Source organism: Magnolia sinica, chromosome 13, assembly GCF_029962835.1.
Source record: "Magnolia sinica isolate HGM2019 chromosome 13, MsV1, whole genome shotgun sequence".
Classification (NCBI taxonomy): domain Eukaryota; kingdom Viridiplantae; phylum Streptophyta; class Magnoliopsida; order Magnoliales; family Magnoliaceae; genus Magnolia; species Magnolia sinica.
This window is the reverse complement of record NC_080585.1, coordinates 44,274,228-44,289,308: the sequence shown is the minus strand read 5'-3', so window position 1 is coordinate 44,289,308 and position 15,081 is coordinate 44,274,228. Positions and strand designations below refer to the sequence as shown.

Below are 15,081 nucleotides of genomic sequence, written 5' to 3'. Positions count from 1 at the left end.
TGATGTTGTTTCCTCATACTTTCTTGTTGATGTCTCTGAGAAGTTCTTGGGCCACAACAATGTTGTCTGCGATAAACCTTCCTTGGATGAATGCAGATTGTTCCGTTGAGATCAGCTTAGGGAGAAGAGCATTTATCCTGGTTGCGATCACTTTTGAGAATATCTTGTATACACAGTTGCATAACCTAATTGGACGGAAATCAGAATTTTTTTAAGGAGAAGAGTTCTTAGGGATAAGGCGGAGAAGGGAAGCAGAAAATGCCCGGGTAATGTTCCCACCTCGGAAAAGGTACCTGATAGTGTTGTGGATGTCTGTCCCCACAGTGTCGCAGCAGGAGGTGAAGAAGGCACCCGAGAAACCATTGGGACCTGGCGCCCCACTGGCTAGCAGATCAGCAACTGCCTGTTTGGTCTCTTCAAGGGTAGGGTCAGCAAGGAGGGCTACATAATCTTCTGTCGTCACTGTCGATGGGATGGGATGGAGGAATCTACCAATTGGGTCAGTGGGCTCCGCTTTGAACATGTTCTCGAACTATCACACTGCCACGTCTTTCATCTCACCTGGTCTTCTGATCGAATGCCATTTTGCAGCTCTATTCCACTGATGAAGGACTTTCTGACTTGCTCTTTAGCTACTGAGTGGAAGAACTTGGTATTTCTATCTCTTCTGTTAGCCATCTGTTCCGAGATTTTTGTTTCCAAAAAACTTCTCCAAATGGAGCAAATCATTTTTTGCCTTTTTGAGTCTTTCCAGATGTTGTCCGGTTGGGTTGTCTTTGGATTCTTCTTCCAACTGATTCATGGTTTCTTCAGCGGTCTTGATAAGGGTGAAGATATTGCCGAACTCCTTGTTCCAGATTTTTAGGGCGGCCTTTGTATTCTGCAGTTTACTCTGGAGGGTTTTCATATGATTTGCTGTTGGGTCTGCTTTCCAGGAGGAGTTTACGAGGATTTGGAAACCTTCATGCAGGGTCTACATGCGTTGGAAATGGAATGGCCTGGGGGACGAAGAGGAGGCTTGGGGGTGAGAGAGGAGGAGGGGAGAGTGGTCAGAATTTACCCTAGGTAAGTGGAGAACCTGGAATTGAGGGAACACTTGGAGCCATGGTGGAGACCAAAGTACCCTGTCCAATCTAGCCCATTTCCAATTCCTCCCAGATTGGTTGTTACACCAGGTGAAAGTGCTGCCACTATAACCTGCATCTATCAGCCTCGCATGATTAATCGCTTCGACAAAATCGTTTGAGCTCTGGATCGCTAGGTTGTGCGCCCCCCCCCCCCAATTCATTCAGACTGGGCTGTGGTCGCATTGAAGTCCCCACAAACAGACAGTTGGGCAACTCAGGTGGGCCCTAGTGCAAGTCAAGATTGGTGATTCCTTCCATATTGTTCCTTGTTTTGTGGCCCACATGTGCGTTGGATCAGGCTGCATTTTTATATGTGGAATTAACATGAGCTTGGACATCTGGAGGGTGGGTTGGATGTCCTACATACATCACAAAGCTCCCTCATTTGCCTGCTACCACAGTAAGCTTAGGTTGGAACCAGTACCACTGGAGTGCACCTCTTTCTTTTGGCCCACATGTGTGTTGTTGTATTTCTTTTGTTAACTATTTGTAGCCCAAAATTCAAAAGGTTAAGATGGTTCTATCAAGGATATTTTTGTCATGGTAGGGACACAAGGTCCAAACCATGAGCCCCACTTGTTAGAATTTAAAACAAACTGAGTACTATGCAAAAATAAAGGCCACATATTCGATACATAACTTCTCTTCAAACAAAAAACTGGCTGTATGTTTTCTGATGAGAAACTTGAATTTTCGTTTCTTACATAAAGAATTGCTGTACAATACAGATACATTATTTGTAACGGCAGCATTTTGGAATTGAGTCTCTCTTACTGATGCCAAAGAATCACTTCACAGTTGAGAAATCAATTTACACGTATTCAGGCTTTCACCATGTATTTGAAAACAAAGAAAAGAAAAGAAAAACAACTCAATGCTGAGGTCGCTTTCATACACATATATACATACTAATATAGCTGGAGCTTCAAATTTTGGATTCACATATGTAGGCCGCTGTACAATTTCTCCACAAATGCCGAGATTCCCATCCATTTTTATCTTCGTGATCGACGGTTAGATGTCGATCTCCTCTAATGCTAGACGGACCAGGCGTATGAATCCATCCATGTCATGGAAGTGAAAATCAAGTGCTGTTTTCACAGCTGCAATTCCTTGCACACCATATTTCCACCAAGCGGCTTTCAATGCTGAGAGTGATCTCTGAAAAGCGTCCACCGCGGAACTCACATATTCAGCCTGTAAAAAAAGAGCACAGTTAATAAGTGCACAGAGATAAAGGAGAAAAACTTTGATACTCTGGCATAGTGTGACAGATAATATGCAGGCACTTGGAAATTGCTTAGAACTTGCACACGTGGCATACAAGTCAATTAAACCATACAAATTATGTTATCCAGTGTTGATGTATCGCTAACCAAAATTTAATCTTATTTGACATATCTGACTATCAGATTGATGGACATTTATGGATGGTCAGAAGTGAAACATATCCAACAGTCCTATTTCCACAAAAAAGATCCCATGAATCAGGGGTTAGCATTGTTTAACCAATCTGATAGTGGGATTGTGACTTTGCAACAGTGGGCTGTAAAATTTAGTCAGTTTACTTGAGTTAATATATGACACACCCTGTTTATCAAGCATCACATGCAGCCTGAGTATCATATAACACCTCAAGATAAATCTTGCAAGATGGACAGGTTTAAGTACAATGGAATTATACTTGAAAAATGTTCCAGTGCTCTGCGACCACCATAAGTTACAGTGCACCTAATTGTATTTGATTTGGACACTTAGACAATCCTGCTCATCATGTGCAACTGATATTTCATGGGCTACCATGAAAACATGAAAGTGATCTGACAGATATTAACCATTTGAACAGTGGCCTAAAACATGGATGGTTGAAATAATTTACCCAAAAATGGGTCCAATCAACAATGCCATCCATTTACTTGCTAAGGGCCATCATGGATTCTAAAGAATCACTTTTGTTTTGTTTTTTTTTTTTTTTTTGAAATTTTTTTTTTGAAAGATGACGAATATATTAAAAAAGAGAAGAAACTACAAAAAGAAGCCTGCTGAGAAGGCAGACAACGATTACAGCCTAAAAAGAAAAAATCACAAGCGTTGAGGCCATCAACGTTGGAAGCCCACTCGATCAGAAAACACTTAGCCTTAGACAAAACCTCCCCTGCAAGATTAGAGGAATTCCTGAAAACTTTGTTGTTCCTCTCCCCAAACCGACCACCAGACTGCCAGAATGGCTATCCTCCAAATCACGTTTTTCGCCTTCCCTAAATGAACCCCATGCCATGCCTGAAGGCGCAGATAAACCTCACAAGGGACGCACCAAACTATGTTAAACCGAAGCAGGAAATCGATGCATATGGATTGGATGAACGAGCAATGCAGGAGCAAATGATCCCATCCATGGATTAGAAAAAGTATGGCTATAGAAAATAAAACCAAGAATGGACGATCAATGTGATTTTTGCATGGTGGCCCATGAAATGTGTTCTTAACTTAATGGATGGTTCATACCCATTGATTAGACTGTGAAAGTGAACTAATGCAACTAGGAACACTGTAACTTATAGTGCTCTTGTGCTTTCAGAGCACTAGAGAATATCTCATTATACTTTTTATATATCTGCAGCCCATGGGTATGTATATACAATGTTCGAATTATCCGTATCGTGTTACATATCGCACCATTGGGATATGGATTCGTATCGGTTATCGCATGGGATATATCAGTTGTATCGCATAATGTATCATTGTTGTTGGAAACATGGGGAAACATTAGGAAATTGGTCGATTTTTTTAATGAAACTTCAGTGATTGTTAAAAAAGACACCAATACAAAAAAAATAAAAAAATAAATTGCACATAATAGATTTTCTTTGTATGGGGTCCTAATCTATGCTTTGTCTAACTGAATTGATACAAGTATATTCAAAGTCTATTGATAGAATTTATAAATGTAAGAAGACATGTGGAAACACAAACAATACATTCAAAAGCAAAAGAAGAATCACTAGATCAGGTTACATACATGTTTGATTTTATGTTTGGACACAAAGATTGCAACCGATTGGCGAGAAATTGGGAATTTATTTTATTTTATTTTTCAAATTTCCGCGACTCAGCCCATCTCCTCCAAATCTCGAAATCGAAGCTTTCAATCCACTTGTACAAACTAAAAAACTAAATCATGGCCGATATCATTGATACTTAAAACACACACACACACAGATATATCCATGGTTTTTCAGTTTGTACAAGTGGAGCCCATGATTTAGTGATCTAAAAACCTTGATGTTGTGGGGAACCACCCTTGTTGGACCAACGCCTTGGATTTCCGGGGGAGGATCCCATCAAACTAATGCTTCAAACAACTATGAGTGTTTGCTATTCTTGAAGTAAATCAGAAATAGAGAAGCCCAATTGACAATAGCAAAGGTTGTTCCATCAATGAAGACAACAATAATTCAAGAGGGCAGATCCAATACAAACTTCTCCAGGATAAGCTCAATCTGCAAATTGATGTGTGGAGCCCACCATATGTTTTAACGACATCCGATCCATCCATAATGTGAGCCCCCACCTATCTCCTTGGATCCATAAACTCAGTTTCACACAAAACTCAGTTGTGCCTAAAACCACTAAAAATCACCGGTTGCGGCCCATGTCAGTTTTGGAATGGCCTGATGTTTTGGATCCATTCATCCTAGTTGGATGCATTTTCTGAATGGATTAAAAGGAATATACAGAACACAGTGGACCTAACATACAATCTGGAAGCTGCTTAATAGTGGGCGCCCCCATCCCAACTACTTGTTGAGTCATGGCCCATCTGAGTTTTGGATCAGTCTGATTTTTGGACACCAAGGAAATAAAATAGCAAGCACAAATTATGGATGGATTCAATGTTATTAAAACATCATGGTGGGCCTCACACCGTGATTTGTATGTAAAGTCTTAAGTGCTTAACATAGAAACCTATTTAGTGGAGCCAGCCACATTATTCAAAATCTGCTCATTCCTTTCCTCACAAGCACCCAACAATCGCTCAATGCATGGATCACTGAGTTATTGACCCCATTCGTACAAATCAAGCTGTATAATCTGGTAATTCCACTAATTACAAAACATATATGAGAAATCCTATTATCAGTTTCTGATTTAGAAAGAAATAGAGAAAATCTAACATCTGTGCATTTTGAGTAGCCAGAAATTATCCAAGTTATTATTTTATTTTTCCACATTTCAATAGTAGCTCGCTAAGATTTTACTATGAAACAAGGAATGGTGGTCGATTTAAGATTCAGCTTACATAATTAAGGAGATGTGGGCTGCTACAAGTAGCTCTGCTAGCAAGCAGCTTGACTCCCTTCGCTTCAGACTCACAGGGTGCGACATCCTCATGGACATTGGTTGCATCAATAGCAGCCAATGGCGATGATTGTTGGCCTAAAAGAATAAAACAAAATAGAATGTTTCTCAAAATAACTTCATTGAATCTGTGTTGAATATCTGAGAAAGAAATTTCACACTAGGTGAAACTTATCATTGGGAAGTGGGCCGACTCGGCCCAATCATCTCTTAACAAGTCAAAGCAGGTGGGACCAACTTCGCATTTATTGGACGGTAATGAGATTAACCCATAGGAAAGTTCACATTAGGTGTTTCAAAATTGTTCATCAAGAGTGTGACTCCTGGTGATTGAACGGCCCACTGGATAAAATCATACAAGGTTTGAAGCAGGTTCCACGGTTTCCACCAGCTTTCCATGGTTGGATGGTGGTCAGGTTCCCTTAGCTAGGTTTTACCATTATCTTTCACAGGTTCTACACCTTGCATCCATACAGAAAGAGACCTGCCAGAGCAGGCTCCTTTGTGAATAAGATTAATCGAGGAACACATAACCACCTTACTTCACACATGTGGGCAAACTGGGCCATCAATCAGTTGAGTAACACCGTGTGCCTTTGCTACGTCAGCCAAATGCATACAGAAGGAATCAAGTGTTCGATACATCATCTAGTGGCCCACATTCAGCATACGATAATAGCTTCTCTCAACAAAATATTGATCAATTCCTTGGTCAGGGAACAAACATGGTGGGCCCACCGGACGAATGGGTTGGATATCTGGGACATGGTCAAGAGATGGATCCAAGGACATGACTTTTTAAATTTTAAATCTCTTCTCAAAAGGGTAGAAAGGTTTGCAAATCAACAAGAACGATACAAAATGAACGGAAAATTTTCCAAATAACAGAACAAGAGGAGATAGTTTGATTACTGAATGGATGATCATGAAGAGATGCTTGTAATTTGCGACTGTCTCTATGTATGTGCAAGCTCATAGAGAATATTACTCTCATATATGCTACCTCCATGCATTTGTACACAAGAGCGGCGACAGCAATCTCCCCATTATGCTCAAATGAAATGGCACATTTCCTGTGTATGGAACTGTAAACTGTAAATATGAAATTCAATCACGTACATCCTTTTTTGATACTCCATTCACATGACACAAATGTACAAAAACTCTAGATATTTGGTAGTGGGCATAACACATTAAAAAATTTTGAACATGAGAAATTATATCAATATGCTCTAGAACACTGGTGAATTATACTCTTTTGTTTTTTGTGTTTTTTTGGGTGTGTGTGTGTGTGTGTGTGTTTTTAATTTTTTTTAAGATAATGAAATTTTATTAAGCTGAGTATAGTTTTGAAACTTGCTGACTCGACTTGAAACTCAGTTGAGTCAACTCGACTCAGTCAGATTATGAGACGAAGATTCGACTCGGAGAGATTTCAAGCAGTTCCTAACTCAGTCGACTCAATGCAACTCGCTCTAACTCAAGCTGAGTCACTTGCATTGTCAGACCTCTTGTTAATTAAATGTGAGGGGTAAAAAACATGGGCAGGATTCAAACCCAAGACATTTTATAAAGCAATCAACAACCAAGCTACACGCGAATTGTTGCTTATTTTCATTGAGAAATGATCCAGTGCTCTCAGGACACTATAAGTTATAGTGGTCCTAGTTGCATTGTGACACTTACACAGTCCAATTCATTGATCCAGACTGTTCATATTGTCAACACACATTTCACGGACTACATGCAAACATCACTCCAATCCAACAAACAGTAACTGTTGGTTAATGGCCTTTAATTTGGACGATCAAGATTGTTTACACAAAGTATGTCCAATCAAACATTTGATCCATTTATTTGTTAGGACCCATCATGGTTTGCTTATGATTATAAAGAATCACAGACTGTTAGACAATCCCATCCATAGCATGGAAAAAGGATGGCTAAAGAAAATAAGGACAAATCAAGGATGAAGCAGATCATCAGATCAATATGATTTTTGCATGGTTCCTTTTGGGTGGGGGCGTCTTTGAGAGAGAAGGGTTTTGCATGGTAATCCGTAAAATTATGTCTGAACCTAATAGACAGTTCAGATGGATCAGTTGGACTGTCCAAGTGTACCAATGTAACTAGGAGCACTAATAGTACGGTTTGGGAGCACTAAAGCATTTCTCACTTTCTTATTTATAATCATAAAATAGACTAAGTAATTTTAATAATTCTTGCCATTCCTACTGTTTTCAATATATAGTTATTAACTATCAAGTCGAGTCGAGTCTTTGAGCTGACTTGACCCGAATGAACATTCGAATTGAGTCGGGTCTTCAAAATTTTAAACTATGAAGCTGATAAGACTGAGCTAAGGGAAGAAAATTACAGATAACAAATGTTTAGTCAAGATGTAATTTTTTCAACAGCATAACACAACTCCCATCGCTCAGACCCTGGTTTTTCTGTTAACAACAAAACATAACTCACGAATTGGTAGGCCTAATCTGGCAAAATTTGCAATCAGAAACCTTGAATTGGCCTGGTCAGAGAATTGGGCATAAATAGAGACTGACTTTGGGCCTCTTGATCAATTTGGCTTGGATGCATTACGAGTCGATTATGGAGACGAGTTGAAATAATTTAGATGCTGATGTCTATTACTTGGGTGAAGTATTCATTGAACACAAAGGGAAATGTTGTAGGACCAAGGTCCATAGTATGTTCCACCATATGCTGAATTTTTGGACTGTTACAGTTGATTTTGGGGCTAAAATTCTAGAGCTACTTATACTGGTTAATTTTGTTGATTCTCTAATGATTTTGAGATTCTAAAAAGAGTAGGATTAGTATGTGGAAGGCACTATAGTTTTCTGATTTCTTGTTTAATTGCCCGTAGTGCAAAGATTTCAAGTTCAGTAAGTTTGCTTATCTCTCTATTCAAATATTCTTGTGTGGTGCATTTACTTCATTTTTTCCTTCGGGAAATGAAATTCTCATTAATCCAAAAACCAGATTACATCATAAATCTAGTCTATTGGATTCCAAATGTGCGTGCAAATTACTAGGCTGTGATGTTCATTCTAAAATGAATCTACTTTGTTAACATCTCAAATGGTAAAATCGGAGCATACATTAAAACTTTATTGGAAATTGCAATTCATATTTCTGCATGATTTTGCAATTGCATTATAAAAAAAAAAGGAAAAAAAGACTGGATTTTCTACATACAGCTTTTCCACAACAAACGTGAATGTGAATTTCTTTTGAATGCAATGACTGCTATATGAATTTTCCTACATTTCTAAAATGGTCCACCATTAACTTCAGATCTATGCATGTCAGTCCAAACTACTCAAATTGTAGACCCCTGCTGATGTACATTTATGTCATGTGTATGGTTGATGAGTCAACATAGTTTAAGAAGTGGTAGAAAGTAGGGCTGTCAATGGGCTGGGCTTGTGCCAAGTAAAATCAAAATTTTGAATAGACTAGCCTGACTATTTCAAAATTCGGGCCAGCGCAAATGGAAAATGCACAGTAGCCTAGCTATATTTATGAATGATGAATCAACCATCTCAAAATGGCATAGAACTTACTTCAAAATCTTTGATGTGTCGATATAGATCTTAGTTGACTGAGTTTTTCCTTCGAATGCTGCGCTTCCAATGTCGCATGCCTTGAACATCAATGCAGCAAGTAGAAATTTTAAAGTGGCACGAAGAGATATGCCACTAACTTCAACTTCCGATTCTCCATTCTGCACATTTAGACCAAAAGGTAAAGAAGTCAAGAACTCTAGAGGTGTAAAACGACTTAAAATCCAAATGTAGTCAATAGAAATTTTATGATTCTTGACACAAGGATGATTATCTTCAGTTTGTACAAGTGAGGCCCATGATTCAGTGATCCAAACAATTGATCTGATAGGCCACACAATGGGTGGAGGTGACCAACCATACTTCAAATTCTCTGACACCTTTTGAGTAGAAGGAGAACTATTATTGTGTTTCTTTTTTCTAAGTCTATTTGCCCACCGCCAACTAAAAGTAGGGATGTCACCAAGGACATTCATGAGCCATGGCCCATCCACTATGGATCCCATCAGATAAATGGCATAGATCACAAAACATGCTTTTATGAATTGAGGACTTGATGATGCAATGCATATCCTCAAGTTGAGGATCATATAAATCCTCTTTACTGTAGCTACCTTTAAACGGTCAGTTGAATGTTTCAAATCAATAGCTTCTTTCAAGGTATCCTCAGCAAGTTGAATTGGGTGTCTTAGATTTCCTGAAAAGGGTGAAATGTTCGTTAATTCGTGTTCGATTCAAATCTTAACTTACCTAAAAGCACTTCTACACCCTATCCATATTCGACTCACCAAACAGCTGAGCACTTGATAAGACACCACCGTTTTCTGTTGGATTCTCATTCAAACCGCCTTCACCTGCACGTGCAAAGCATTCCTTCCTCTTTTTTGTAATGTTGGACTTGCCTTGCATCTCAACATATAACTTTGTTGATGATCCGACACTTTAGAAGACACCATTATTTCCTTTTGTACTCTCATTCAAATTGCTTTCACCTACACTTGTAGAGCAATCCTTCCTTTTCTTATTGTTGGAGCAGTCTTGCTAGTTACACTTCTTATGCCCTGTTGTCAAATGTGCAATCAATAATTTAACATGATTAACAAAGAGAGAAAAGAGTATAACGCTATCATGAAAAAAAGTGTAGACCATAAGAACACAGCAAATTAAATATATTCAGAAAAAAACTAAAGTTTACGACAACGCTTTGACAATTTCAGCTTCACATACTGCTTGTGTACTTCTTTTTCCAAAATAAATGAGTCACCTTCAAATGCAGGTGATGGCCCAATTCTCTTCGAATCTTGAGTAGGCTGCAGCACATCATCAAAATCATACTCTTATAGAATGCCAATTTATTTTTGGAGTGAAATTTTGTATTTCTACTTTCATTCTATTCATTAAGCATATATTTACCTTCTGCAATTTTGTTTCACCATATAATCAATCCTTGTCTTACTACTCCTTGTGGAAGGATTGTCCTTTTCTTTTAAGCACAGGGAATCGGAAGCGGGAGAAAGTGAAGTATTCACAGGGACTACTGACAACACCTTGGCCCGCTGCAAACAATAAAACACAAAGTAATCAAAGTTATATTCGAATGATGAATTCATTAAGAGCTCTCAATTAATAGAAGGTGAACAATCCAAAGTAAAAGACACACCTGCACTATTGAAGAGGGTGGTTCATAGTTTTCATCTTTATTTTCTAGGATACTCTCAATTGAGGATGACGGACAATTCTTAAAATCCATTCTATAACTTGCAGAATGCCTTTTGGGTGCTTTGCCAACGCCAATTTTTAGGCAGATTTTTACTCTTTTTTTCATGTATAGGGAGAGTATTGTTTGTAGTGCTCGAACCCATATTCTGAAAATCATGAAAGCATTAGATACAATCAATAATATAATAAAATTTTATACATTGACAATCCACATTCCATTGCCATCCTATTTATGGTAAAAACATATTAGCACATTTCCAAAAATAAAATTACCTCAAATTTCTTAAGCAATTTGGGGATATTGCTACTCTGTACACTCGTAAGACTCTTTGGCTGTGATTGTGTAAGAGGATTCCTTAGAAGCATTGGTAAAAATGATCCATACTGACTAAATTTTGGCCCTGGTATCAAAGAAGTCAGTGAGTCAACAATAGGATGCACAATTACATATAAACAGTTAAAAAATATCATGAAACCTCAGCCTGATGGCGGGGATGGGACATAAAATTTATGCATTGTTATCATAAATGTAATCAAGTGGTCATAAGGGTAGTGAATATGAAAATCTGAAGGCAGAAAAAGATTCCAATATATTCTTATCTTAAACCTTTCTTTTTGAGAAACATAAATACATGAACACAAAAATAATAACATATATGCATTATAAAAAAAATATCCCTAGTTTATCAATATGTCTAATATTTCACAAGTAAATCTCGAGCTTTAATAACAAACGAAAGAAAGCTTAATATAACAGAATACTATGCAGTATATATAGGAAGATTCAAGAATCAAGACATCAGGGACATCAATAAGAGCAACAAAAAAACATGATAGTTCAACAATTCCTACTTAAATTGAAGATTTGGCAACCATCTTTGATTGCAGGCCTATTTCTATAATAATTTCATTGAGAAATACTCGACTGTAGTAAGCCCATCAGATTAACGATTCCAATCAACATTCTATTGACTTAGTCCTCCATGACTGCACAATGATTCCGCTTGAAATATTTCTGTACTGAGGCCTCAGTGGGCTTCAGCTTAGGCCTAAATTTTTTAACTTGGGCCAAGCCTTGGTCCATTGTTTTACCAAGATTCAGGCTCGAGCTAGGCTTGGACCTTTGTTTCATTCCCAAATAGGGTTGGCCAGAGGTTGTCCTAGCCCGAGCCCAACCTGTTGACAGCCCTATAACAAAGGAGCTATGAACCAAGACCACTCTCCTTGAATACCAATCTACTGTAAATCAAAACACAAAAAGTGCTTTAAGGCATTTATCAAAGACAAAAAAGAGAAATACATTGTTAATTCATTGTGAGTTTGGAATGCTTTGGTTTTTGTTTAAGCATTAACTACTCTTCCTTGAGTTATGTAAGTTTAGAGAAGTTGTAGCCTGAATCCCAAATTTCCACCTGAAATGCCCTCTTAGTTAGGTTTGATAATTAGTCGCCAAAGAGCCTCTACTACCATAATGTACAAGAAAGATGACAAGGGCAAAGCCCTCAAAATCTTTAAAAAAGCCTTTTAGAGAACAATTTACGAGCACGGAGAAAAAAGCATATCCTATAAACTTCTCACTAGTAGAGTTCACAAGTTCAAATCATCTTCTCTATTTTAAATTCTAACTTCTCACTAAGAAAGCTAACTTGTCGATTCTAAGTCAAGACTGAGTCACATAGAGGAGAGTGTTTCATTGTGATCCAACTTGAAATATTAACAAGTTGACTCAGCAGAGTTCGGAGTTAAGTCACCAATTTTTATTTTTTATTTTTAAAAAAAGATAAGTCACCGACTTTTAAAATGATGAACATAACAGTGTATGACACATTGTCTGATCTATTCCTAGGCTGTGTTTACATGATCAAATTGTGACATTCTATAATTTTACTACTTTGGAGTTAATAATTTACCTCTTTTTAATTCTTTAATTATGTAAACAAGCAAATTACATTCCTAATGTAGCATTTCAGTTGTTTACCACAAATTGCATGGCAATTTGTATGGCTTATCAGTGCATTCTAATGGTGTCGGACTTATATAAGATTTCATGTCAACATCAAATAAACTAAGGTTCGACAGAGACCAAAACCATGCTGGATGCACAAGCAAACTGGATTGTGCAGTTCCACTTTAGTCAAGAGGAAAGCACAAAAGCTAATGATGTTTCTTAGCATTTGAAATGAGGAAGTAGGCCACAAATTGTAGTAACATTTATTTCCAGTACAACTTGAAAATAGCATAAATGCAGTTTGGAGCCCAGATCCTTGATTCTAATGTTAGGGAAATTCAATTGTTGGACCATAGTGACAAATCTCATTCTCAGAAATTTCACAAGAGATTTCGAAAATTAGAAGTTTTTCTCGGGACAATAACGTAAAAATCTCACAAAAAAATAAAAAATAAAAAATTTATTATTAGTTAGTAAATAATTTTAATTTTTTAATATAATTATATATAATGAACAATTAAATTTACAAATAATTTTCATGTTAATATTGGGTTAATTTTTTGAAAATTTAATACTTTCAAAACTTGGAAAATCTCACAATATCATGGCAATAATATCATTAAAATTTTCACGTGCACAAATGCCAATGGATTTACGAAATCTCGACAGTATTTGTTACGGGGTGCTAGACTATACCTGCAATTCAACAAACACACCCACAACATATATATTAATTGATACAATCTAAATTTTAAAATCTGAGTTCTTAGAGCTGCCGAAAAAAACCCCCATCAAAATACACAGTTAAACTGCTTCTTCCAAGTAATTAAAGGAAACCAAGAAATTTCAAGTGCTGATGTAATGCACCTTCTGTTTCAAACATTATGAAACATGATGTTTATAAAATTCTACTACATAATAGACAAAACACAACATTAGACATATGCACATGGAAATGGAATTTTCTAAAAACAAATAAAGCGCATTGGAGATTGTCTTGTTGAATTGGCCTAGGTCAATTGCCATTCACAACCACACAAATGGCTGTACATTCAGTGAATCTGGACCTTCTATTTGGTGGGTGCTACGTTGGATGGTTGGAAGTATAAAAACCACACTGATTCCAAAATCCCAGCATTCCAGTCAATGTCTTTTTACTTCACTATCAGTTTAAACACCAGAAACTGAACATTTGCATTTCCTAATCAATGATTTTTTATTTTTTTTGTCCAACTTTGAGTCATGTCCCACTAGATGGATACAACCATGAGTCCGATGATGAGTGGCAATTTACCAATCCTAGCTCAGCTTAGATTTACTATATATTTTGAGGTGGAATTCTCATACCTACCCAGATTCTCTGCAGAAATCTCTCTCTCAAAATCCTTCTGGAAATGGCCCAAAACATCTTGAAGCCTTTGATCCTGTGGAAAAGAGAATTAAGGACCCAGGAATGCCAATGAATTAGGCAATGATTTCCAACAAGCAGGACCCACATGACAGACCATGCCACAGATGTCTCTAAATTGGAATGTGGACCTTTGTTGTATCATCTTTCATTAACCATCCATTTGCAAGCTACTAATTAATGGCATAAGATCTTCTGGGACACATTGGACACCACTTGATATCTGTAGCATGGCCCTTCTTGCTGGCCTTCCCATCCGGGCCGTCTATCAGAAACTTGTAATGATACTGATAATTCAAACACTCACTAGCAAATAGGTAAAAAAGGGAATTCGGAAATCCCATTCCCAATGTGCACAGGGATTCGCGCCAAAGAGAGAAACCCAAAAACAATAAAGAAGAAGAAGAAGCTTACAATGTAAGAAAAGGCAACGTCCGGATTGAAGCAGAATGCTGTATTGTTTTAACTTCTACCCACATACGAAAGCATTGTCACCATTGCTTATGCCTCTGGATTCCCACTTCGAAACAGGACTTGAGAAATTCTGAAATTACTTTTACACGAACTCGATGAAGAAAATCGAATGCTCGTATTCCGAATGCTGCTTTGAGTTTTCGGAGATTGTAGAGACTTCTTATAAGAGAAGCTGAGAGGTTTTTGGAAGGTTTATGAGACAGTTCCTGGAAGTTTAGTTCTCGGACGTTGTTAATTCAACGCACGTGGGTTGTGGTACCATTCACACGCGACTCACGTGCAAATGTGAAACATTTTTATCAGATCTGAACTTTCCATTTGATTTTAAATATCAGATAATTTTACTTTTCAATTAATCCACAGCTAACAAGGGAAAATGATGGTTTTTTTTTTTCTGACCATTGATATATATATATATATATATATATTGTCGCCAACCTGAGGATTCAAATGGACTGA

The 15,081-nt window shown here is 37.5% G+C and overlaps 1 protein-coding gene across 1 annotated transcript in view; it reads right to left on the bottom strand.

Moving 5' to 3' along the window:
- Nucleotides 1-1,413: 1,413 nt before the first annotated feature.
- The window catches only part of LOC131223688 (cysteine-tryptophan domain-containing zinc finger protein 3-like), a 50,511-nt gene continuing 36,843 nt past the window's right edge, over nt 1,414-15,081 (bottom strand). Inside the window, exon 3 of the mRNA XM_058219153.1 lies at nt 1,414-2,324. Within this exon, the coding sequence (XP_058075136.1) occupies nt 2,142-2,324 (183 nt within the window). The 3' untranslated portion in view covers nt 1,414-2,141. The remainder of the gene's footprint in view (nt 2,325-15,081) is intronic.